At 46.3% G+C, this 25,052-nt stretch overlaps 4 protein-coding genes across 6 annotated transcripts in view; 3 read left to right on the top strand and 1 right to left on the bottom strand.

The window, feature by feature from the left end:
* Positions 1-4,474, top strand: part of frmd4ba (FERM domain containing 4Ba) — a 46,595-nt gene extending 42,121 nt beyond the window's left edge. The window contains exons 20-24 of one of the 3 annotated variants that reach the window (XM_084542408.1): positions 519-677; positions 808-1,559; positions 1,648-1,783; positions 2,754-2,901; positions 3,322-4,474. In XM_084542408.1, coding sequence (XP_084398534.1) covers positions 519-677; positions 808-1,559; positions 1,648-1,783; positions 2,754-2,901; positions 3,322-3,369 — 1,243 coding nt within the window. In that variant the 3' untranslated portion in view covers positions 3,370-4,474. Of the gene's footprint in view, positions 1-518; positions 678-807; positions 1,560-1,647; positions 1,784-2,127; positions 2,902-3,321 lie in introns of those variants that run through there. The other 2 variants (XM_084542409.1, XM_084542407.1) reach the window with 2 other exon arrangements.
* A 4,226-nt stretch (positions 4,475-8,700) lies between these two features.
* On the bottom strand, positions 8,701-13,202 carry arl6ip5a (ADP-ribosylation factor-like 6 interacting protein 5a). Its single transcript, XM_084542637.1, has 3 exons — positions 12,991-13,202; positions 10,049-10,266; positions 8,701-9,749 (listed from the first exon to the last, which is right to left on the bottom strand). The coding sequence occupies exons 1-3, from the start codon at positions 13,167-13,169 to the stop codon at positions 9,574-9,576; spliced, it is 573 nt and encodes a 190-aa protein (XP_084398763.1). The 5' UTR covers positions 13,170-13,202; the 3' UTR covers positions 8,701-9,573.
* Positions 13,203-13,340: 138 nt separating this feature from the next.
* Positions 13,341-20,604, top strand: trnt1 (tRNA nucleotidyl transferase, CCA-adding, 1). The gene is made up of 8 exons (XM_084543864.1): positions 13,341-13,438; positions 13,654-13,786; positions 14,871-15,064; positions 15,424-15,562; positions 15,664-15,790; positions 15,895-16,088; positions 17,648-17,898; positions 20,180-20,604. The coding sequence occupies exons 2-8, from the start codon at positions 13,654-13,656 to the stop codon at positions 20,423-20,425; spliced, it is 1,284 nt and encodes a 427-aa protein (XP_084399990.1). The 5' UTR covers positions 13,341-13,438; the 3' UTR covers positions 20,426-20,604.
* Positions 20,605-20,736: 132 nt separating this feature from the next.
* Positions 20,737-23,166, top strand: avpr2b.1 (arginine vasopressin receptor 2b, tandem duplicate, 1). Its single transcript, XM_084543867.1, has 2 exons — positions 20,737-21,972; positions 22,395-23,166. Exons 1-2 carry the CDS (start codon positions 21,099-21,101, stop codon positions 22,601-22,603), a joined length of 1,083 nt encoding a protein of 360 aa, XP_084399993.1. The 5' UTR covers positions 20,737-21,098; the 3' UTR covers positions 22,604-23,166.
* The last annotated feature ends 1,886 nt before the right edge of the window (positions 23,167-25,052 follow it).

Below are 25,052 nucleotides of genomic sequence, written 5' to 3'. Positions count from 1 at the left end.
GTGGCTGAAGCTCTTTCTGTTTAGATCCACTCTTGTCTGTTGTTTCTCTGTAGGCCCAACGCATGGAGCTAGTACAGACCTGTAGAGCAGATTCAGAGCTGCATTCCTGCCAGGCATCTCCTCCCTCCTAACCCTGCCTCTCCAACAATCTCCCTCTTATCAGCCCAAATGCACAGCTTCAAAAATAGATGGAAGAAAAAAAAACATGTCACTGCCTGTGAAGGAGTAGACAACAATCCCAAGCTGAGGGAAGAGAGAGAGGAAAATAGAAACCGTAGAGTGGTGCTTGGAGTTTAGTTTAAATCGTGGGTGCTACATGAAATTTAAAATAGTTTTAGACGATTGTAGTGCTTGCTGCTGAATGGAAACATAGATGAACCGTCTAAGCAATGACCAGACTGCTGCAGCCAAGCGAGCTTAGTTTTGTTCTCGTTAAGCTGTAAGTGCAGAGAGGCTAGTGGTGGCTCTTCCCTAAAGAGGCGAATGCCCTGAAAACATAGTTGTTATCTGTGTTCCAGATTCAATTACGACCAAGAACCGCTCCACTACAGTCACCGTGATGCCTTATCGAGCTACAGCAGCCCGTTTAAACCAGCTTCCAGACAGCCACGTGACGCCCGCAGCATGCCGCCCACTCCCCTCCTCACCCGCAACGCTTACAGCAGCACACAGCTCAGGTAAGGCCTCAGACACCGACTCTTTTTCTTTAAATTTGTCTTTTACAACATAAGCACCTAATAAACAGCAGCGTGTTAGCCAAAAATGACAAAAACACAGACGTTCAATTACTTGTGCCTTCAATTATAGATCAGAGGACGCGCCGCAACATTTCCGCCAGCGCAGCGGGAGTCTGGAGTCCCAGTCTAAGTTCGTGACAGAGACCAAACCGTCCGTGCCAGCGTTTGTCATCTCTCCAGCCAGACGGAGCAACAGCACTGACATCCTGGATGACGGCTCCTCGTACACGAGCCAGTCCAGCGTAGAGTACAGTGTTCCCGGCAACCACACCCACAGACGCAGAGGTCGTGGCCGCCACAGGAAAGACTTGTACGCCAACACGGGCAGCATGCCCAACCTGGCTCAGCCGGACGCCCGCTGTTACGCCTACCAGCCTCAGGCCAGGCCCACCACAACCGCCTACTATGTCGCAGGCTATCCCGCCTACGTAGAACCGGAGCCTTACTCCAATGTGTACGACAATGAGATGGAGGGACACTATAATGTCAACCCGTCCTACCACCACGCCCAGACAGCCTATTACAGCCACGACATGCACAGTCACTACGGTACCGATGAAATGGACGGTATGTCTCAGAACCCGTACGCCACCCTGCGGCCCCCCAGGAACCGTCCAGCGCCTCGCAGCACTGAGCCGGTGGGCAAGAACCTCCAGAAGGCCCTGGTGCACGAACACCTGAGGGGGTGGTACCAACGCAACGCCGCACACAAGCCGACCTCGTACAACTACGACTACGACAGAGGCTCCCAGCAGAGTCTGGGCTATCAGACCATGCCTGCTCCCTACGGCCAGATCAGCAGGAACGTTTCCTACTCCTCAGGTTAGGACACAGCGCCACGTGTGAAGCCCTGGTTTTACATGTCTCTGGGTCAGTTGCTGACTTTTATTATTTGCTGTTTTTCCTCCAGTGTCCTCGGTGTCCTCCAGTGGAAACTGGCACAACCAAATGAGCAGTGGTGGTATGTTGGAATATGACATGCCTATGCACGCGCCACAGTCCTACACTTACAGCACAGCCCCCTACAGCCACTCCGCCCACAACAGGTGAGGAACAAAAATCTTGCCCTTCGGCTTTTCTCCTTATCCAGTAAGCCACTCCCTGATCCTCCTTATCCCAGACCTAAGCACTAGTGTTTAATTACCCAGAATGGACGGCCTAAGAAAATATAAGCTGCTGTTTAGTTCTGTTGTCCCTCACACGTAGTAATAATACTCATGTGTTTCTAATGTTGAACTTCTTCAACTTCGCCCTTAAATAACTGTTCCGTGTGACAGAGCTCGGTTCAGCTGTAGGATCGTAGCGTCTGCTGCCAGCAGTCAGTTCGTCCTCTGAGCTTTAGAATGGTCCGGCTCTCCTTAACTGTCCCCTGGCCCCTGCTTTCTTATAGATGTGGCACCTCCCAGCTTTTTAAGGGGTCCTGGCACAGCCCTGATGTCCAGAGGCGCTCTGCCTTTTTCCCTCCTAGTTCCTCCACCCCTGGTTCCCCCTCCACCTCCTCCCTGTCCTCCTCGTCCTTTCCCTCCCAGTCCTGCTCCCCTGGCTGTCGGGTCAGGCAGGTGTCCTCCTCCAGCCCTGCTCAACCGCGCCCCTCCAGAGGGCGCAGGCTCAGTAAGGTGTCTTTTGCTAAAGGTAGCTCATAGTAAGTAACCAGCGACGGTCGGAGCCTGCGTGTTTGCCTCACTCATTGTGTCCCACAGTGTGACTCCATAGTCTGCTTGCCAACGCTCTGAAGTGAACCTTTGCATTTCTGACATGTTTGACTGATCTGCATTGTCATGTACGATAAGATAAATGCATGGCTTCTTAAATAAAAACATGCCTGCCCTCCTTCCTCTCTCAGCTGGTACGTTGTCATCCAGTGGTCACATTTCTCTGCAGGGTGTATTTACTGCTCAGTTTTCTGTTTTTTGTTTTGTTGTTGTCTGTTTGTTTTCCGTCTCCTCGGCCCCTGTGGAGGCTCCCTGCCCTCGTGCCGCCACTCACCCCTTGACCTTTGCCCCCTCTCATGCACAGATGCTCCCCAGAGTTTGAGTGGCGAACCTGTGATAGGCTGGCGCGCCCCGCGGGGCCTTTAGAGAGGTCTGGTGCTGTTGCCTATGCTACTGTCCAGGAAAAATTCCCCCCCTACCCCAATAATAACAGGCACAGCACAGAAGAAAGGGTGAGAGACAAAGAATGTGAAAAGCCCACGTGGTTAACACGGTGACGGTGGTGTGTGTTTTCTCATGTGGCTGACAGGACTCACAGGGAGGGTCACAATCACCTCCTATCCCTCTCTCTAATTAATGATTTAATTTCTCTGGGTGTCCTGTGGTGGTGGGAGAGCACTCGTGTGGCAGAGGGTAAATGTGACCCCTGAACGTTGCTGCATTTGGAGGCTGTGTGTTTGTATCATGTCTGCGTGCATCTGCTGCTTTGTAGGGGTTGACACCTGGGTTTAAACAAGCTGACTTAAGCATTAGCATGCGTGATACACAGGCTCAGCCCCCGGGGTTCGTTCATTCTGAGCCCACCGTTAACCCGTTACAGTCTGCGTCCAGTCAGCAGCCTAACGTGTGTCCCTCCTGTGTGTTTGTTCCAGATCCTACATAGATGTCAGGCAACACTGCGACAACCAGATGCACACTGACCTGGAGCCTGAGGAGCAGATTTACTGGCACGAAGACTCAAAACCAGGAACAATAGTTTAAGCTGTCACTGTGCTGTGTGTGTGTGAAAAGTTTTGCCTTGACAAGATGTCATTGTGCCTTAGACTGCACTTACCTGTTTTGTTTTGTTTTGTAAAGAGGATCCAAAGAATGAAGGAACTTAAACGTCTGTGGAATTTGGCGTGCTAACAAATGAAGCGTTCTCATTTTCGGTTGTTTTGAATCCAGCTGCCAAACCCTGCTTTTTAAGTAAAGGAGCGAAACCCCGCGGGAGCGAGTCTGCGTGTCGGGACCGTCAGTTTTATGTGGCGACGGCACTGAAACGACTCCGGGCCCCGCGGTGGACTGCTGTGTGGTTAGGACAAAAGGGAATGTGAACTGAAAACCTCTTAGAGATGCCGACCTCACGAACCGACGACTGAGACCGTCACTGGAGGAGAATACTGAGCTGCAATGAACAAAAAACAAAAAACAAAAGACTGTTCTGCTTCGTACACACACGTGTGAACTCTGTAACCATGAAGGATTGATAAGGATAATGTCTAAATGAAGGACTGAGCTCATTTAAAACATGAGTCAGCTACTTCCTGGAACTTATTACAGTCACCAGATCCAGTTTTATCACGGCGTTGCTTCAGACTTAGCACTCTGCTGCTTCCTGTACTCTCATGTGTCATCTACAAGGAATCCAGTCTCACTGTCAGTACTTACAGCGTCAATGAGCCAAACACTTACTTGTTGCGCCATTTGAGTATTACCAGAAGTACCAGTTTTGATATTACTGCCGTAGCGGGCCGTAGTCCACTTGTGTTGTTGTTTTATTTTTAACACGGCCGTCTCCTCCATGCTGGAAATCATGGACTGGTGCTCCACACTTCTCTGAAGAGAATGAAGCTGTATGTAAATGTTGGTATTGTAAATACACTGGTTCTGTTTTATTATTTTTATTATTATTTTTATTTTTTAGAGCGTTTTTTATGTATTTGAAAAAAAAGCATGTAATATATAGTAAACAATTATTGTTAAGCTGGTTCTTAGTAATTTGTATTATTGCATTTGTTTGAATTAAAAGAAGAAAATACGTGAGTGAGTCGTGTTTCCTGCTCAGATCTCAGAGGTTGTGACTGAAGAATGCGTTCTGTCATGGTGGTGGTTCCTGGTAACTGGAGCACAGATGCATTCTCCACATATAACTGGTCTGAAAGCAGCTCATCTGCGGTGCGTTCAAGGAACCAGATTATAGTTTAGCGCAGATAACCGGGGAGCCCTGGCGTTTCTGTTTTAGAGCCTCTAGGAACGAACGCAGAGCTGCAGCCGGTCAACGATGAGAGCGAAGTATTAAATGATCTCTGCTCTGTTTTCTCACCGCCTGCTGTGTCGCCAGGCTGTGTTTTTTTTTTTTTTTTTAGTTGTTGTTGTAAAGCTGTAAACTGACCAAACCAGTCTTTAAAAGCCGACACACCCTCTACGGTCTCTAACCTCTCCTTCTGTCTTCCCTGTGAATGACAAGCTGGTGTTTATAGCAGCAACCAAACCCTCCCCGCAGGCATTTCATGTTAGAGAAGTCTGCCGTACACATGCTGTCCGTGCCTCCCACCCTTATCCCTTATACATTGTGCTGTAACCCTTCACCTCGTTTCCCTCCCTCCCATCCGCAGCCGACACACATTTCCCTCCCAGCTACCAGCGCGTCCTGCCACCGCTGGCCTCGTTTAGGACGGCCGGCTACTCGCTCTCATTACGCTTCTTGAGCGCGCTCAGGGGAGGTCTCAGACGCGTCCAGCTCCTCGGCTGCACCCGAGGCAGCGAGGCAGAGGGGGGTGAGGTGGTTGGACGGGGGGTGAGGTGGGTGGGGGTGCCGTGCATCCAGCTGTCTCCCTCTGTCTCTGCTGCTTCACACCAGCTGCAGCCAGACATCAGGGGGAGGCTGTTTCCAGCTGACACTCCACTACACCAACAATAGCCTCCTGTGTACTTTCCCTTCATCTATCACACTACACACACACACACACAACTCCTCTCATGTGGAGGGTGGATGGAGGCGGGCGGGGCATCGACCTCACAGCTTTTTGGTCCAGACAGAAATGTGTCCACCGCTCAGAGCGCTGAAAGCTGAAGGCTGAAGGCTGGCAGCAGATATCTGTCTCATTTAATAGTTTCTGGTTTAAAGCTGCACTAAATGCTTTTATTAGAAAACTATTTTAGCCTCTTTCAGCTCATTGTTTTGGCATTGTGGCAGCACAGCTTAAATCAAGGGGTGTCAAACATACGGCTCGTGGGCCAGAACCAGCCCAACAGAGGGTCCAATCTGGTCCCAGTGGGGAAGACGTTAATTATCCATGCAGTTCCTAGTTCGTCCACTAGGGACAGCCACGATGTTTCAGTGAGAGCTGCAGACACAACGCAACAAACTGAACAGCAGACGACAACACTGCGGCGAAATTGCACTTTTTCTTTCTCAAGAAATTTCAGGTTGTTCATGAAATGTTTTTCAAAAGTATAATTAATACGAACTTAACGAAACATCGGTGAAGGGAGGTGCAACACTTGAAAACCCCAATGACATGCTGCTATTGCTGTTGTTTAGGCCAGGTTCCTGATGTCTTCATGTTGGTTGGTAGCTATGGTTAGCTGCTGAGCGGGCCATACAAGCCAGCAGCGTTAGGTTAGCTTATATTTCACAAGGTTTGAATTATCCTCTGCTGCTCTGTGGGACTACAAGCCAGTAGTATTTACTTAGTTTATTTAGATTGTAGGTTAAACTAGCCAGCAGCATTTGGAGTTAGCGTCTGCTGCTGAGCGGGCCATACAAGCCAGCAGCGTTTACTTAGTTTATTTAGATTGTAGGTTAAGCATCATATCACATGACTATAGGTTTGTTAGGGTTTCTCAGTTGGACAGGGCCTCTAAATGTGTTTTGCCTGGGATTTTGGCACAAGGGATTGTAACATCTAATCCTGTGTATTAATGAATAATGTATTTGTTCTTGTTTGCACTAAAACAAAGAGAAAAATTAGAAGTTGTTATTTATAGATTATGTTGTTATGTGGGGTGGCACATTGGTGTGGCTTCACAGCAAGAAGGTTCTGGGTTCTAATCCATGGGCCGACTGGTTCCTTTCTATGTGGAGTTTTCATGTTCTCCCTGTGTCTGCGTGGGTTCTCTCCCGGTCCTCCGGCTTCCTCCCACCGTCCTGCGATAGACTGGCCTCCATCTGACCCTCGCCCAATGACAGCTGGGATAGGCTCCAGGCCCTGGCTTAAATGTTTTTGGTCTAGGCTTCAGTTCAGTAAGTAGCTAATAGACCTAACGGAGCAATTAGCTCCACGGGGTGGTGGAGGAGCCCAAAATGTGAGCAAAAAAGGAGTTTGTTTATTATAATTATCATTCATGGAGTGAGAATTTGAATGAATGCTCATGTCTCTTTTAAATACGGGGGATTTATGGTATATATGTCTGCTCTTATTCTATATTTTATGTGTACAGATTGAGATTTATTTATTTATCTTTTCACTTATTTAAGTTCCGTGTGTTTCTGTACAACAGAGCAAAGTTACCGGAGTCAAATTGCCTGCATGTGCACACATACTTGGCCATTAAAGCTGATTCAAAATTACTACTTTACATCAAATATTTTTACATATTTAGTATCATTTACATCACAGGTGTCAAACTGATCTGTGAAAGGGCCGCTGTGGCTGCAGGTTTTCATTCCAACCATGCAGCAGCACACCTGACTTGGCTCAGTCAATCAACTGAACTGCCTTCACGCAGTCATTTCAGGCGTCCTCTTGCTTGATTGGAACAAAAACTTGCCAGCCACACCCACTGCATGGTTGCTGCATGGTTGGAATGAAAACCTGCAGCCACAGCAGCCCTTTCACGGATCAGTTTGACACCCCTGATTTAGAGCAATTAATTGCACAATTCATTGTGTTTTCACACATTTTTAGTGCTTAAATGGAAAAACTGTTGCAGAGAAGTACTCGACCAAGTATTAGAACACATGTCAGTTTCTAATGCCACCCAGAGCACACACAGTAAGTGCCACACATGAACTCCCCCGTAAATCATGTAAATCAGCTTCTCCAGGATCAGCACCTCCACTGACAACTCACCAAGGGTGAATAGTGGGATTAGCTGACCGCTCACATGCTCTCACGCCTCGCTCACGGGACGGTAAGGAGGCAGAGAAAGCAGCGCGGGCGCATGTGAGGCCCGAGGAGCGGGGATCAGGACACAGCGCGCCGCACAGGTCACGGCGGGTCACCGTTAACGTGTCACATGATCAGCCGTGGTGTAGGTCTGAGCGGCCAGATCTGCTGAATGACAGGCCGTCTGAGTTATGAGGCTATGGCTAACCAGCTTAGCTAGCTGAAAGCCTCTCAGGCAAGTCAAGGAGGGAGGGAGGGAGGGAGGGAGGGAGGAGATGCAGAGGTCAAGCTGGAGGCAGCCGACTCTCAAAGTGGGCCGAACAGAACAAAATAAAGCATTGTAAACTGGGCCGCTGCTTGTCCTACGCCTGTGTTATGGAAACGGCACAGGATGCAGATGTTGCAAGTCAAACGCCCGCACAAGGAGAACGGGGTTGTTGCATAGCAGCTCGTGAAAAAAAACAATGCACTGGTTTGTTTTTGTGTTACATCCATGAGCTTCTGTTGCCTCACTGAGAGCTACCAATGGAAATAATTACAAGATGAATGCACAAACGCCAAAAATAGTGTCTGAAAACTCTCTTAGATTACACGTCCGTCGAGGAGAAAAGACCAAACACACACACACACACACACACACACACAGACACACACACACACACACACACACACACACACACACACACACACACACACACACACCTGCCGGGGGAGCAGCAGCAGCACACACGTGTTGATGGGATCCTTCCAGCAGCTGCAGCAGCAATAACAGGGGCCTCCACTGTGGCCTCCGAGACATGACTTTACATGAGCTTATTACCACCAGTGCTTGGGTTCACTCCTCCAAAGTTTCACAATATGGATGAGGATGAGGCGCCGCAGGGGAGGAAATAAATCACCTCTGTAGCGCAGGAGGGAGAAAGCCTCGCAGCTCGACTCTGAGTTAAACTGGAGAGCCACTGGAATGGTGTTACACCTGAGTGTGTAGAGGTCGTCAGAGGTTTGTTTGCTGCGTTCCACAGAGAAACGAGGATTTGATTATAGTAAATTTGAAACTAAAGGTTAACATGGACGCCCACAACACACTGGCACTTAAAACCACATAACAGCATTAGGTTCCACATGGGTTCTCGTTATCTGCAGTCAATTTCAGATGGAATCTAATGAAAAAAAATGCAGCCACAGCTGACGCAGCGACTAACTCGGGTTTGGAGGTGAATAAGGGCAGATGAATGCACTCTGTCACCGTGCCGCTCTCAGCTCTCAGCTCTCAGCTCTCAGCTCTCCACACTGCAATCCACTGCACGCCCATTGATTAGCCTCTGGGATAAGTGGAGAGGAAAGCAAACTTAGCCAATCCATCAGCCAGGGGGTGTTGTCAAGATTAAACACTCGGGGCATTCAGGAGGAATACTGACGGACGTGGGTTACCTTTGAAGCCTAAACGCTGACAGAGTGATCCCACTCGAGACAAAGCCGGGCGCTTTCTCTTTTGTCTGGTTCTTTTTATTTAGCTAAGCACGAGGGTTTCTCTTCAGCGTTACATTTTATGAGAGCAGATTATTCAAAACCTTGAAACAGTCCAGCCTTTGGAGTTTCTTGGCAGTAAAGTGTGTCGAGTGTGCACATTTTATTCTTTGTTTTCGGGGCAGCACAGGCGCTGCTTTCACAATTTTAGTCGAGTGCAAACTGACGGCTGTTTCTGAGACTGATTAAACACAGATTTCATACTTAGTCTGCAGCTGTGGTGCACAGGAACACTTACAAATTGCATAGCAGAAACGTGAGGCAGCGCTGAGATGCCCTCATCACACCGGAGAAAAGTGCCCTGACAAGTTCTGGCTGGAGTGACAGGTACCCTGAGGTAAAGTAAAGCCCTTCAGATAACAAGCCTTCCTTTCAAACCACATGCTGCACATGAGAGAGTTTTTGAGATTTAGACCGAGGGATTCACATATTGGTTGCAAAAAGTCATGATCTTTGTCCGACAGACGGACGCCGTGCGCTCGTGTGCGTGCTCCTCCAGCGCAGTCACTCCTTCAGCTTCCCTTCCAGAAAACTCTGGATCTTCTGAAAGTTCTCCTCCTGCTGACCCAGAGCCTCCAGCAGGATGCCCATCGGGGACCTCTTCAGTCCGGCTCCTTCTATCTTGTTCTCCAGTTTATTCTTCATGTTGCGGAGGCGAAAGGAAGCGTGCGCGAATATCACTGAAAGACAGATGTGAAAGTGACTGTTAATGATTGAAACGTTTGGCAAAAACAAACCCATAAACTAAGTCGTACCGTAATAATATCACTCCATGAGAATCTGAAAAACACGTTTCATTGATTTTAATTCAGATTTGAATCAAATGCACACGCTAACAGCATCATGTCACAGCGGATAATGTATTAGGAATGTATTTCGATTCTTCTCTGTTTGCTCCCCTGCCAACTTCTCCTCTGCAGTATCAGTTACATATTAAACCGATGTGTCACCGTGTCACTGTTGAGCTCTATCAACTTACGAGCCAGGGGTAATGTGATTGCTGTCATGAATACCATGACACTCCCCAGCATGGAGATCAGCACGTAGCTAGCCACCATGACAGCGATCACAAACGCCGTGGGATTCTGCCTCTTGAAGTCGTTGATGGCCGCTCGGTTCTCCCCGGCCCACAGGGAACCCAGGAAGACGGCCAGCACCACGGCCATCGCTGTCAACATCCCCAGAGGGTTCAGGAACCTGCGGGGCAGCGACACGAAGCACGTGAGAGCAGTTTGAGGCCGCTGGGATGCAGCTGGAGCACAGGCATGCTGTTGTGTGGTCACTGGCGCCTCCAAGTGGTTAGAGGGCGTCTGGGCAACAACAACAACGAGAAGAAGAGTCCTGACTGGATCGTAGGATGTAGGAATCTCATCTCAGATTAGCAGAACCGTGAGCAGATTTGAGATCATCAAGATTTATCTATACTGGATGACAGTTTGCACAATACTGTACATATATCTGTTTATCCCATGGCCGTATTTATATCATTAATCATATTTATATTACATTCTGTTTAATTCCATTGCATTTAGAGACTATATTTATTTATACTACTGTGTATTTTTCATTGTTTCTACTGAGCATCTTGCAGAGCTGCAAACTAAATCTTTCTCAGTCAGACAATCCCTGCTAAATGTTGGCGTTATTACATCAAAACACTGTGACACAATACGCTTCCCCACGTCTATAGGGACGACTATCAGCCACAACATTATGACCACTGACAGGAGAAGTCAGTAACATTTAAACCATCTTGTGACAGTTCAATGTTCTGCTGGGAAACTTCTGGACCTGGCATTCATTGGTGTGGATGTTACTTAGACATGGTTCTTTGTTTTGAGTTTCATTCATGTTTCCTGTTTTATTTTGTTAAGTTCTTGGTTTCCTGTCTCGTGTCCATCCTTCCTGTATCTTCCCGCCTTTGTGATTGTCTCTTCCCCGTCTTGATTGTTTTCACCTGTTTGTCGTCACCCTCCTGTCCTGTGTGTATATACAGCCCGGCCTTCCCCTTTGTTCTGTTAGGTCGTACTTGTTTCCTTGCCTTGTTCATCTCTCATCGTAGTTTTTTGTTTTTTGTCAGCAGCGCTTTGGTCTTGTTTTGTTTTTTTAATTAAATGCCTTTTGCCTACACCTGGCTCAGCCCGTTCAGTCCTGCATTTGGGTCCAAAACCCCTTAACCTGCAAATACTTGACAGAACTGAAAAAACATGAACGAAACTCAAAACATGAGCACAGGAACTCAAAACGTAGAACCATGACAGTTACTTAGACATGTAGCACCCACATAGACCAGACCAGGCACCCCCACCCCATAGCAATGACACTCCTTGATGGCAGCAGCCATCCCCAGCAGGATGCAGCCTGACACAGACACACACACAAAAACACTTTAGGAACAACTAAAAAAAAAAACATGAAGAACAGCACAAGGTGTTGACCTGGCCTCCAAATTCCCAAACTAATCAAATATCTGTGGGATGATCCACAGAGGCCCCTCCCCTCAAAGGCCCCCCCACTAACAACATCCTGTTGCCAGACACCACAGGACACCCTCAGAAGGCCTATGTCCATTCTCTTATGAGTCACCACAAGGGAGACCTACACAATATTCAGTGTATGTTTTAAACTGTTTCCACGGTGGATGGAAAATAACATCACATGGTTTTAGGAAACTAAACGTGTCAAAGTTCAAATTGTGACACAACATATTTCCAACAATGGATTTATCTCCTTTATCAGGAGAACAGTGAGCAGATGAGTAAGCTGCCATCTTATCACCAGAGTGCTATCTGTGGTGCAACAGCTGACCAGAGAAAAAAACAAAAAACACACGGCTTAGTGGGCCTTCATGACCATCCCAACAATATGTCATCACACAGCTCAGTGGACTGACCATGATGGGGCATCACTATTTATAGTCAACTGAGCCAGCTAAAGCCGGGACATTTCATACAGGAGAGATTTCATCTCTGATCTGATCATGAACCGTTCCAGTTCCTCATTCATTCATCCTGCTGTAGTCTGGCTCTCTGCATGCACTTAGAGCTAATAAATAGACTCCTACTATCCCTCACCAGGTCAATCTGCCCTCAAACAGCCCTCATGAGTACATCAGTGAAAAACCTCAGAGTCTGTTTTGATTCTCATATCACTTCTGAGATAGTCCAAACTTGTTTTTTCTAAAAATCCAACCCATTTTATCTTTTAAAGACACAGAGACTATTTTACGTGCTTTTATTTCGTCATATCTGGATTATTGTTAAGAGTCTTTTTACCTGTTTGAACAATAAATCAAACAAACCTTCAGACGGTCTAATCAAAAACCTGTTCTAGCAGATCTCCACTGGCTCCCGACTGATTTTAAGGTCTCACTGATTACTTTTAAAGCTCTTCATGGCCGTGCCCCCGGGCTACATCACCGACCTTTACCTAGAGTCTACTGTCTGTCTGTTCCAGGACAAAAACAAAAGCCTCTTAAATAAATAAAGCATACTTTAAAACTGTTTTACTGTTCTGTTTTTATTAACCTGTTTTTAAAATGTCAGATTTTTATGTTTTTTTTGGTGGGGCAGTTTCTAAGGTTGATTTGAAAAGTGCTATGCAAATAAAGATTATCATTATTATTATAAATACTGTTATTACTGCATCATAATGACTTTATATTTGCATTTCAAGAACAGTAAGAGTGCATCCAACAGTAACAGGCACAGACCTCTCCATTTATTCTCAGAGGACTCATTCTACCTCCTCTCTGCTTGAGTGCAGACAACATCCTGTCTCTCAGATCCTCTTAAAGTAGGCAACATCCGGGTTTACCAGAGCAACAGCAACAAAGAGCAACCACGGAACAGGCAAAGACATACTTGTGTAATAATATTAGAAACAACCAGCTGCTGTGTTGACACTGCTTGAATCACTCACCCCACAATAAGGAACACAGCGATGGCCAGGGCCAGATAGTTGGTCTGATAATAAAGCAAGTTGCTCACGACCCTGTTGTTCCATTTGGCCAAATCTTTCGCGTCCGGTTTGCCGAACCGTTCCGAGCCGGGGTAGAAGTCGTCCCACGGTCTGAGCGGTGCCAGCTCCACTTTAGCCATGACGCTCCCTGCTCCGTCCGCTAATCTGACGGCTCTCACACATGATCAGCCGGAAAGATCACCTGAAACTTCAACTCTCGCGATACTTCGGTGACAGCGCCGTTCAAAAAACCCCGCCCCCCCTCGGAGCCAGACGAGGGCTCACGCTAATTGGTCAGCGAGCGCACGTTACCGGAAGTCTACTTCCTGACTTCATGGGAGTTGATGGAACAGTAGTATGAGGAGATAAATGCGTTGTACGCTCAGAAAACAGCTGCTTTAATGTTCAGGTCAGTTCTGTCGGTTATATTCAGCTCGTCTACGTCAACGTGTCGGTGCCGCTTATATAATATTTATATATAAACTATGTGTCATGTGCACGCGGACCGGTACAGCTTGTAGCCAGCTAGCTAGCTAGCTACTAGCTCCATAGAGGACAAGCACATAAACAGAAGCACATGACGGTGTTTTATTGTTTTATTTTTATTTATAATTCTTTGTGCAGATGTGGAGCAGGATACTGTCGAGTCGTCGGGTGATCGGTAGAACTGGTTCATACTGGAGGAGTCTCTTTACCATGCGGCTGAAGACCAACGAGTTCCAGTCTCTGTTCAGTGACGGACTGAACGGGCTGGCAGGTGAGCTGCAGCTCTGGACACACAGGTGTCACCTGGCAGGTGTCACCTGCTGGTGGTCAGAGTCAGCGGGTTAATTAGAGAGAGAGAGAGAGAGAGAGAGAGAGAGAGAGACTCCAAAAAACATCTCCACAAGTTTGAGAGGAAATGCAGGGGAGCTTATAGTTACTGGAGTCCATGCTGAAATGTTTTGGAGTTTATAAAAGTTCACTGAAGGAACAAATCAGTCGTCTGGTATGTCTACACCCATCAGCCACAACATTATGACCACTGACAGGAGAAGTTGATAACATTTAAACCATCTTGTGACAGTTCAGTGTTCTGCTGGGAAACTTCTGGACCTGGTATCCATTGGTGTGGATGTTACTTAGACATGTAGCACCCACCTAGACCAGACCAGACACCCCCACCCCATAGCAATGACACTCCTTGATGGCAGCAGCCATCCCCAGCAGGATGCAGCCTGACACAGACACACACACAAAAACACTTTAGGAACAACTAAAAAAAAAAAACATGAAGAACAGGACAAGGTGTTGACCTGGCCTCCAAATTCACTAGATCCCAAACTGATCAAGTATCTGTGGGATGATCCACAGAGGCCCCTCCCCTCAAAGGCCCCCCACTAACAACAGGACACCCTCAGAAGGCCCATGTCCATCCTCTGATGAGTCACCACGAGGGAGACCTGCACAATATTAGGAAGGTGGTCATAATGTTATGCCTGATTGGTGTATATATGATAATAGTTTAATAGCACAAACGTGACAGTTACAGTTTAGAGATGATAAAGCTGTGGTTACGATTATTTCAGTGTATGATCATTATTCATCATATTGAAAAGCTGTTGTTGTTTCCTCAGGTTTGATACAACCTGCCTGTAGATGATGCCTTTCTTTGAATCCTTCCACACTAATACTAAATTACTGTGGAAGCACAGCACTGAGCTCCTGTTGCCAAAAGATTTTTCTCTGTTGATCCAACACCTGTAAAAAATGTTCTCATCTATTCATATCTATTCTGCCAGACGCGCTGCCTCTGTAAATTTCCCCAACTTTTCTTTTAACGGAGTGTTTGGTCTTTCCAGAGGTGTTTGAGAAGCACCAGTACGAGCTGAGGGTAGCTGGAGGCGCCGTCCGCGACCTGCTGTCGGGGAAGCGGCCTGAAGATGTGGACTTTGCCACCACGGCTACTCCAGAGGAGATGAAGCACATGTTCCAAGCTGCTGGGATCAGGATGATCAACAATAAAGGAGAGAAACACGGGACCATCACGGCGAGGGTAAGAGACTGCGCTGTTGGCAGTGGGTGTAACTATGACCTTTAGCTTCTCATTGTTTGAAAATGTTGCTTTAAACTGTTCTAAACGCGCAGCCAAAGTTTCTTCGGGTGCTTCATCAGTCTGATCAGTCAGAAAGGTTGATCTTCAGTCTTGATTTAAAGACTTTAACGGCTGACCCATCCTGATGGATAGCAGGAAGCTTCACAGCTGATTTATTGGTTTCTTCCTGGAATATGTAAATAAGTTCCGTCTAATGGCTAAAAGGCAGCAAGCTAGAACCAGCGGCTTCATCTCTTTGTTTTATTTACGTTCATCAAACGTGTCAGCCGCCGTCTCGTGCGTTTCATTTTCTTTCACAGTTGCACAACGAGAACTTTGAGGTGACCACGCTGCGAGTGGATGTGCAGACGGATGGGCGGCACGCGGAGGTGGAATTCACCACTGACTGGCAGAAAGACGCTGAGCGGAGAGACCTCACCATCAACTCCATGTTTTTAGGTGACGTCTGAACTCGACTCAGTCTGATCAGACGACCCCTGTATCTTCAGTGCTGGGGAATCAAACTCATGTCCAAGCTCTTGACTTTCTTTCCCCCGCAGGACTTGATGGCACATTATACGACTATTTTAAAGGATACGAAGACCTGAAGGAGCGTAAAGTGCGGTTTGTTGGAAGCGCTGAACAACGGATCCAAGAGGACTACCTGAGAATACTGCGATATTTCAGGTGGGCTGCCTCCTCGCGCCTCGTTCACCTTAAAATAAAGAACAAAACTCCTTATCTGTGTGACCTGATCACACTTTAACCTCAGTCCTGCTATTTCATCCCAGGTTTTACGGCAGAGTGGCTTTGGAGCCAGATGACCACGAGCCCGAGACGCTGGCCGCCATCAGGGAGAACGGCCGTGGGCTGGCGGGGATATCGGGGGAGCGGATTTGGGTGGAACTGAAGAAGATGGTGGTTGGTAGCCATGCGGATCATCTGTTGGAGCTGATATACAGCCTGGAACTGGCTCAGTACATGGGTGAGAATGGATGCAGATATGTTCATGTTTTCATATTCTTTGACAAATATAAGAGACAGATGTGATGGAAATCAATTCACCAACTAACCACGTTAGTGTGATTGTGCTCAGTGATCCCAGTTCTGCACCGTCAGCAGGAGGTTGATTAAAGGTGAAAGGGTTAAAATCAGAACTCCCTGTTCCTCTAGTACGGGTCAAGATCCAGAAACGCTGCATGCAGCTCCATAAACATCTTTTATTGTTCCCTCCCTCTGCACCAAATGCCAGAATCTTTGAACCTTCACCCAAACAGTTATTGTCTGATTCTCAAGCCCAAACCAAGGTAACTCTGTTAGGGCTGGTGCTTTCATTTCATTCTATTCCCTCCTGTTATAAAAACCCTTGCAAATAAACTGCTGTTAAAATGTTGATTTAGTTTAATTGACACAATTTATAAAGTGCCATATAAATTGGATTAACTAGTGAAGGGATTAACTGTGTTCTGCTTTAAAGTTCCCACTCAAACGGGACCTCCCTGAGGCTGTACATGCACCGATGCAGAAATCCTAAAATAAGCGTGATCTCGTTGGTTAAAAATGTCCTGACAATGTCTCGGATCAAATCCATCCTGAAAATGGTCGGAGAGAATCTACCCTGCCCTGAGACACTGTTTAGGTAGAGGTATTTTATAGTAGCTGCAGTAATTTTCAAGAAGTTTCTAAGTAAGGATATAAAGTAGACACAATACCTCTTGACTTCTGTGAACACAGAAAGGACAGTAATAAACAGCATCAGGGAAAATCTCATGTAATTTGAGTTTAGCCCTATTCGCACAGGACTGGTTTTACCTGGGGACCTCCGGTAATTTGGAATAACAGAGGAGGTCATCTGTGATCTTAATCCCGTGTGAATCAGCCATGTCCGTAATTTGTAAAGTAAAAATTACACCGCAAATTACCTCCCCTATTTCTCCTAACACAGAGGTCCTGTGATAAAACTAATCCAGTGCGAATCGGCATCTCTGTGATTTTAGGGTGTCAAACCTTTGTTTGATTTGCGGCTTTTTTCTGCCTCTAGTCATTTTAGAATTATGAAGGATGTGCTGTAAATCAAAGTTTGGACAGATGTTAGGGTGCAACGTCAGGATGTGTGACCCATTCACCCATTTAGACGGATGAAAGCATTAAATCAAGCATTAATGTGTTCATCGAGAAAGGTGGAGCTGATTTAAATACTGACAGGTCGTTCATAATTTCTTTCCCGGGATCAATAGTCTCATCATGTTTATTTTTTAAAATATATATTTTTTATTATCAATTAAAATTCATAACTGAAGCTGTCAAAACGTGTAAAATGTCCTCCGACATGCAGTGGAATGAAACGGAAAGTAGCAGAGACATAACTATGGATAGTAAATTAGAGTAAATCACAGAGTTTGTTTATCCCGTGCGAATGCGCCACATGAAACACAGACGTAGGGGGTCGTTTCTGAATCACATGATGTCCCCAGGTAAAACTAGTCCCGTGCGAATAGGGCTTTCGAGTGACTCCCTCCTGTCCTTCCTCCTCCTCCTCCTCAGGTTTACCACCGGATGGCGATGTTGCCGAGATGAAGCGAGTGTGGCAGAACGCTAAAGACCACTCTCCCAAACCCATGACCGTCCTGGCCGCCCTCCTCCACTGCCCAGAGGACGTGGAAAAGATGGACATCCGACTGAAGGTGTCCCGCGAGGAGAAGAATCTGGCTCTGTTCCTGGTCAAACACAGAAGGGAGCTCTGCAAGAGTGAAGACGGGGAGAGCCTCAAACCTTTCACCGACTTTATCATTGATGTAAGTTTCTCCTTCTTGGTCCGTCAGAAATAATCAGACGCCACGGGTCATTTAGTGTTTTTAACAGACATTGAAGGGGAGATATGAGGCACATATTATTGTTGCTCACAAAAACTTGATGGTCTATTTTGAAGATGAGTCGATGGACACGTGTGTTGCAGACAGGACGCCTTTGATCAGTTTAATTGACCTACAAGTAAGATGAATTCATCTCATCTCAATTAAAACTTGAATGATTAACTTGATTAGTTGGAAAATAAGCCTCTCCTAAATACAGGAACCGTTTAGCTCATTTCCTTCCTGTTGTTGGAACAGCGGCGCTCCTGCATCCATCACAACGGACTGTAACACCATCACTAGTAGGGCTCTGCCTCCTGAGGCGTTGTGGGAAAGGAAACTAAATAGGATTAGTTCCAAAATACAAATTGGAACAAGAAAGAAGCAACGAGGAACTGAGAGGTGAACTCAGGAATGCAAAAGATGCACACGAGAGACGCCTTGGAGACTCTGGAGAGGAGAGCCACGAGTCATTTAAGAGTTACACGTTCATACAAACATTTCTTCTCCAGATTCTAATCCATCAGCTGGAGTCAGTCTCATCTCGTCATCCCACTTCGTGAGTGCACTGACTTTCATGCTGTGCCTGGAAGCTCTGTATTAATGAAGTCATTGGAGAGCTCTCATGTACGTACGCTCACTGAGACGAGATAAGATTGACTCTGTTTGATTAGATGAGTGAATTCTTTATTTATTCCACAGACTGGAAATGTGCAGGGTTGCAGCGGAACACTTGTCCTTAGACTTAGACTTTAATCATCCACAAGGGAAATTCATTGGTCACAGTAACTTAGTTGTACATAAAAATAAAATAGATAAGATAATAAATAATAAATAAAAAAGTAAAAATTTTGTACAAAACGACGTCTCCACAAGAGATAGAAACGTGTGTGTTCTACTGGGAGCAGACTTCGGTTGCACAGCCTCACAGGAGCAGGAAGGATCGAAGGAAGGCGGGACCTTCACAGTTGGCTGCTGAAGGCGCTGCCCAGTGCTTTGCTTCACCAGCACAAGTACACAGAACTGAAGATGCTGTTGCTGCCCTGTTGGAGAACCATATGCTCCTTGTGATGTTCCTGGACCTTATCTGCATTCAGTCAGACGTACTCGCTCTCCAAACTACATCAGACGGAGATGAACTAACATTTCATCCACTGATACTGTTCCATCCTCATCGATCATCTTTCCTCGGGTCACAACCAGCTGCTCGTCCTCATGCCGTGGACTGTGTCCCCTGTGTAGCCCTGATGAAGGAAGAGGAGGAGCCAGGTACAATAGAGGATGAATTAAGAAATCACTTTTATTGGACTCTCAGTTCGATTGGAAAACTAGGATATGACTCTTGGGGCAGTAGAGTGGATCACTTTGGAAGAAACACCTTATTAAATGCCACCCTAAAACTGTCCCCATCATGTCCTACAGGAGGAGACATCCAAGATCTGTCCCCTGGGAGGCGCATTAGAGGCGCGACACACCAAACCGACTGTAGCTCTAGTTTTTCCGGTGTGTCCTGCACCGTTGACGCCACTGGTTGGACCCCTGTTGACGGCCTTTCAGCCGATTCATCAGGTTGAATCCAAGAAGAAGAAGAAGAAGAAGAATTCAAAGAAGAGTTATTTCCTTTCATGCAAATCCAGAACACACAGTATGTGTAACGTGCAGCTTTTTGACGCGAGCAAAGTTTGGTGACGTCACAGTCGGCCTGTTGTTGTCCCGTAGGACGGTGAGAGTAAAATAAAGAATTAAATCATGCAATATTAAGATGACAGAAACCATCCTTGAAAAAATAGTTATTTCATGTGTATTTTAGTGTTTTAGTTTTTCCCATTCACTAACATGGAGGGGCTTATATGACCTATACTGCAACCAGCCACCAGGGGGAGCTCTACTTGCTTTGGCTTCACTTTAAAGGAGCTGTTCTGTCCTCGGTCTTTATTTACAGTCTATGTTATGTACATGTTCCTCAAGGCTGTGCTGTTTTGTGCTGTTGATTTTCTTTTACCTTGTTAGAGACTGTGATGAGTAAAATGTTATATCACTTTGGAGCATTCAGGGTTCAGGAACATCACGTTCAAAATGATAACACTTGTAGGGTTGTTTGTTCTTATTATCAGGCTACTGCCAGTCAGATATGATCAGAATATGTTCTAGAAAATACTACAGTGTTCCTGAAGTGACAGTGAGTTCTCGTGACCTTTAATCCACCCCTGCTGTGTCGTTCCAGAGCCGAGAGCTGGATTCCCAGAGCAAAGTGTGCGAGCTGCTGAAGTATCAAGGCGAGGGGACGCTGCTGTCGGAGCTCAGCAGGTGGTCCATCCCTCGCTTCCCCATCAGCGGCCACGATCTGAGGAGGATGGGCGTCACGTCGGGCAAGGAGATAGGCGCCACTCTACAGAAGCTCCGGGACATCTGGAAGAAAAGCCGCTACCAGATGGACAAAGATGAACTCCTGAGTTACGTGAAGAGTTGATCGAGCGGAAAGAGGAGAAGGCGTCTTTGTGCGTTGGACGATAAGAGCCTGGACACTTGATTCTGAAATTGCACTCAGTGTTTGAGCAGCCTCAAGTAAATGTGAATGGACTCTGCACAAGATGACTCTCCTCTCTGCATCACAGCTACAATATATAAAAGGAAATCTGTTATGAAGGATGTTGATTTCACCGTGTATTCTTTCAGTCAATTCAGTGGACGTTAAAAAAAGGTTAGGATGGTGGATTTAAGAGTGGAAATTTTACATTTCGGGACATGTTCACTCATCCTGGTAAAGGCGAGTCATTTTCATTTAGCCTATATGTTTAAATCCCCTCGACACACTCTGGTTTCTTTGCTGCTGTGAGAAATAAATACCTTCTGTGGTATTTCTGTGGTGTGAAGTTGCTCCTCCTTCCTGCACAGATGAGGAGATATAAAGCTCCTGGTCTCATTCACTCACAGCCCAGTTTGGATCCGGAGGAATTAACACTGTTAACTCTTTAAACCATATTTTAGGAGCTCTTTCCTTTGATGAATTTGTTAACATTTAAATTCCAGGCTGCCTGTGCTGGTTTTAATTTATTATTATTTCATTTATGATATTTATCAAATGCCTTCAGTGCGCCTGGGCTGGACTGGAGTGATGATATAACGGTGGTGAGCCACTCAGCATGGAGGAGCTCGGTGTAAATACCAGTAACATCACTTTGGAGAGTGCTCTCTCCGGGGATGAGCCTCGAGACGAGCGCCTGGCCCAGGTGGAGATAGCCCTCCTGTCCATCATCTTCCTCACGGCCGGGATCCTGAACTTCGGGCTCCTGCTGGTCCTGTGCCGGCGGAGGAAGCAGCTCTCCAGGATGCGCGTCTTCGTCTTCCACCTGTGCGTCGCAGACCTGGTGGTCACATTTTTCCAAGTTTGCCCCCAGCTGATGTGGGACATCACGGACAGGTTCATCGGTCCGGATATACTGTGCCGCCTGGTCAAGTACCTGCAGGTGGTGGGGATGTTCGCCTCCACCTACATGATCGTAGTGATGACTGTAGACCGATACCAAGCCATCTGCAACCCCATGGTGACTTTCCAGAGGCGCAGGGCGCGCTGGAACGGTCCGGTGTGCGCCGCCTGGTGCGTCTCCCTCGTCGGCAGCCTCCCGCAGGTCTTCATCTTCTCCCGGGTCGAGGTCGCTCCCGGTGTGTACGACTGCTGGGCGCAGTTCATCGCGCCGTGGGGATCGAGAGCCTACGTGACCTGGACGACTCTGGTGATATTCGTGCTGCCGATTCTCACCGTGGTGGTGTGCCAGGTGCGCATCTGCCGCACGCTGCGCGCCAACTTCTACTCGAGGACGCAGCACGCCGGAGAGGCGGCGGCGGCGGCGAGTAAACCCTCTTCGTCCAGGGCCAGCAGCGTGGCCGGGGTGTCCAAGGCGAGGGTGAAGACGGTGAAGATGACCGTGGTCATCGTGCTCGCCTACATCGTCTGCTGGACGCCGTTCTTCACCGTGCAGCTCTGGTCGGTGTGGGACGTCGAGGCTCCCACTCAGAGTAAGATCTCACAGCGTGGAAAGAAAGGAAACATAAAACCGACTGTTATCACAGATTATTAACAGCTTAGTTGTTTTAAATTATAACATATATGGCTATAAATTCCATCCATCCAAGAAAAACAAGGAAATAAGGAAAGAATGTTGTAAAATAATCATATTTTCTGGGTGAAAACCAGAATCTAATTGCAATCAAGTGATTTTAATTAATGTAATAGCTTGAAGAAAACTAGAAATAAATGATGGGCAATCACTTTAAAGTCTCATCATAATGTGTGAGCTCTCCATTATATGCACATCATCATAAAAATAAACCTTACTCCTTAAATATGCTAACAAGGGTTTAATTAATGACATGTACATCTAACTAGGACCTGATCAGAGACCACCACCAGTAACCGTGACGCTCATTTCCTCCTCCAGCTGCAACCTTCACCATCCTGATGCTGCTGTCCAGCCTGAACAGCTGTGCCAACCCCTGCATCTACCTGCTGTTCAGTGGGAAGCTTCCCAAGAGACTGGTGACCCTCGTGTGCACGGGTCAGCCCGATCTGAAGGAGTCCATGCAGGAGGAGACCACCATGGTCAGCTCCCTCTACATCAGCCTCAAGAGTCTGTCGGACTGCAGATAAAAGTCCCGGTGACTCAGCTGCTTTTGTTTATTTTTATATTTTTTATTATTTTTTAACCTCAGGCTCATTGAACACGCTGCGGTTTCCTCGTGAGAAAGACTTATTGATAAGTGTGAAGACAAACATCCCAGCTTGAAAAAATGTTCCTGCTGTACAAATGATCATTGTGTAAAGTGCTTTCATAAAGCACAAGACACACTTAAATGGGTAGCACACTGATGTATTAAGAATGATGTGATGATTATAAAACACGTAAGATCAGAAGGCCCAGGATGAAACATCTCAACAAATATAAAACTAAACCCATGTGACTCTTAGTGCAATGTCCCAAAGAGTCAAATTAATCTATGGTTTGGCATCACATTTGTCTTAATCTTTTCTGGTCTCCAGATGATGGCGATGTTTTTGTAATTTCGGTTACCCCCTTAACTTTTGCTTTAGCAGCATCTTCAGGTCAAAGCTTTTATTTGGAGGCCAGGTCAACACCTTGTGCCGTTCTTCATGTTTTTCTTTTTAGTTGTTCCTAAAGTGTTTTTGTGTGTGTGTCTGTGTCAGGCTGCATCCTGCTGGGGATGGCTGCTGCCATCAAGGAGTGTCATTGCTATGGGGTGGGGGTGCCTGGTCTGGTCTAGGTGGGTGCTACATGTCTAAGTAACATCCACACCAATGAATGCCAGGTCCAAAAGTTTCCCAGCTGAACACTGAACTGTCACAAGATGGTCTTCTGTCTCTTTAAGCCCCTCCCCCCTCAAATATGCTTTCTCCTGATTGGCAGGTTGTTGTTGTGGAGGTTCCAGCTTCTAAAACATGTACATACCAAGAGTAAAGAAAGAAAGAAATCTGTGATGAACCAACGTTCATTCTTAAAATCAATGTTCAGTTTATGAAAGTGAAAAAAAAAGTATTCAGAGTAATCTGAAGCTTGAGCTTTTGAGTTGCAAGGATTGCTTTTCCAAATGTTTACCTCATTATTTGAAACTTGTTGTTTAAGTGTTTTTTTTGTATGAACATGCAATATGACAGAATATAAGGTCCACTTAAAACATTTAGAACCTGGTAATCAAGTGATATATTCTTACGTCCACATTCAGATTCAGCATAAAGCACAGTTGTGGCTAAAAACGATGTTACAGAGCTGATAGACATTCATTAGCTTCCAGTTTCAAAAAACCACTACGTGACTCTCTGACATGTAGCAACCTACTGTGCAGAAAGCTGTTCACCGGAACATGCAACTTTTAAAATAAAACAGATTCATTTGCAAGCAGCTGCACAAAATGCATCTCATGTAACTGCATGCAGACTTTTTTTTGTCAGAGTTGTTGTTGTTGTGTAACAGCTGGTCTTGTGAGTAATAACGCATGTACATAGTGTATAGAGAAGGCGTGGTCTTGTTCTCATACGTATATTTATTGTATTGTACTCTGACTCTTCAGTTTACATCTGCATGTCTCAATGATCATGTCTGATAATTACAGATGTGCTGGGTTTATGCTCATATTTGCTGTTTTCGTTTTTCTACCCACGAGGAGGGATCACCTCTGAGGTGTTGTGGAATAAACAGCTGTGACTTTTCATGTGACTCTCTTCTTTCTTTCCAGCAGCACTATAAAAATGTCCCTTTAGGTTTCAAGCTGAAGTATTAATTCACGCTCTCTGAACAGCCTCAGCCGCACAGACTTCTGTTTGTCTCTGCTTTTTCTTCTCTTTTTTCTTCAGGCCTCCGTTTTATTTTTTTATTTTTTATTTTTTTGCTGGTTGTCACCTGATAGCGTGCTCAGCTTCCATTTGGAGAATGGAGCGTAAGTGAAGCTGTCAGCTGACACACAGCGATACGTTTCTCAGAGGTATGTTCTATGTGCAGCATCCCACTACAGCTCCAGTAAAGACATGAGGGCAGCATTAGGAAAAAGCTGTGCGTCATTTGACTGAACTAGCCCGCGTGTCATGTGGAGGAAGAGATTACGACATTTCTGTGAAACAGTTCTGCAGATGCATTATTCTAAAGAGCTGCAAGAAAAACATGTGCATCCACGCTTTTATTAAAGGGAACGAGTCTGTGAGGAGAGGAGGAGGAACCTACGTACGTAGCCTACGCCGATGAAAGCCATTTCTACTTGTGCTCTCGTCAGTCTGGCTCATTCTGTAACAACTCCACCCAAACGCTAGTCGGGTGAAAAACTGTGTCTTTTTAGTCAGTTGGGTTAAGTTTTGTTTCTACTTCCTGTTTACTACCAAACGGACCAATCACAGCTCTTGTGGTCTGCATCGCCACAACACGTAGTTACATTTCTGGGGAGGTGCACGCTAAGCTACGGCGTTAGGGTCTGCGCTGTTGCTGTAGCTACGGCGTCAAATTGACGCAGAAGCATAAATCGCCTATAACACCACAAGAGCTGTGATTGGTCCGCTTGGTAGTAGCATGTTTCCACTTTAGTATTTCCAGCTG

Source organism: Chelon labrosus (genome assembly GCF_963514085.1).
Source record: "Chelon labrosus genome assembly, chromosome: 4".
Classification (NCBI taxonomy): domain Eukaryota; kingdom Metazoa; phylum Chordata; class Actinopteri; order Mugiliformes; family Mugilidae; genus Chelon; species Chelon labrosus.
This window is presented reverse-complemented; position numbering and strand designations above follow the sequence as displayed.

Excerpts from the sequence above, each read along its gene's own strand:
- avpr2b.1 (XM_084543867.1), top strand. The coding sequence starts at position 21,099 with ATGGAGGAGCTCGGTGTAAATACCAGTAACATCACTTTGGAGAGTGCT. Across the intron at positions 21,973-22,394 it reads CGTCGAGGCTCCCACTCAGA|CTGCAACCTTCACCATCCTG; the intron begins GTAAGATCTCAC and ends TTCCTCCTCCAG.
- arl6ip5a (XM_084542637.1), bottom strand. The coding sequence starts at position 13,169 with ATGGCTAAAGTGGAGCTGGCACCGCTCAGACCGTGGGACGACTTCTAC. Across the intron at positions 10,267-12,990 it reads GCTGTGTTCCTTATTGTGGG|GTTCCTGAACCCTCTGGGGA; the intron begins GTGAGTGATTCA and ends GCTGCCCCGCAG. Across the intron at positions 9,750-10,048 it reads AATCACATTACCCCTGGCTC|TGATATTCGCGCACGCTTCC; the intron begins GTAAGTTGATAG and ends TCTGTCTTTCAG.
- trnt1 (XM_084543864.1), top strand. The coding sequence starts at position 13,654 with ATGTGGAGCAGGATACTGTCGAGTCGTCGGGTGATCGGTAGAACTGGT. Across the intron at positions 15,563-15,663 it reads CATCAACTCCATGTTTTTAG|GACTTGATGGCACATTATAC; the intron begins GTGACGTCTGAA and ends TTTCCCCCGCAG. Across the intron at positions 16,089-17,647 it reads GGAACTGGCTCAGTACATGG|GTTTACCACCGGATGGCGAT; the intron begins GTGAGAATGGAT and ends CCTCCTCCTCAG.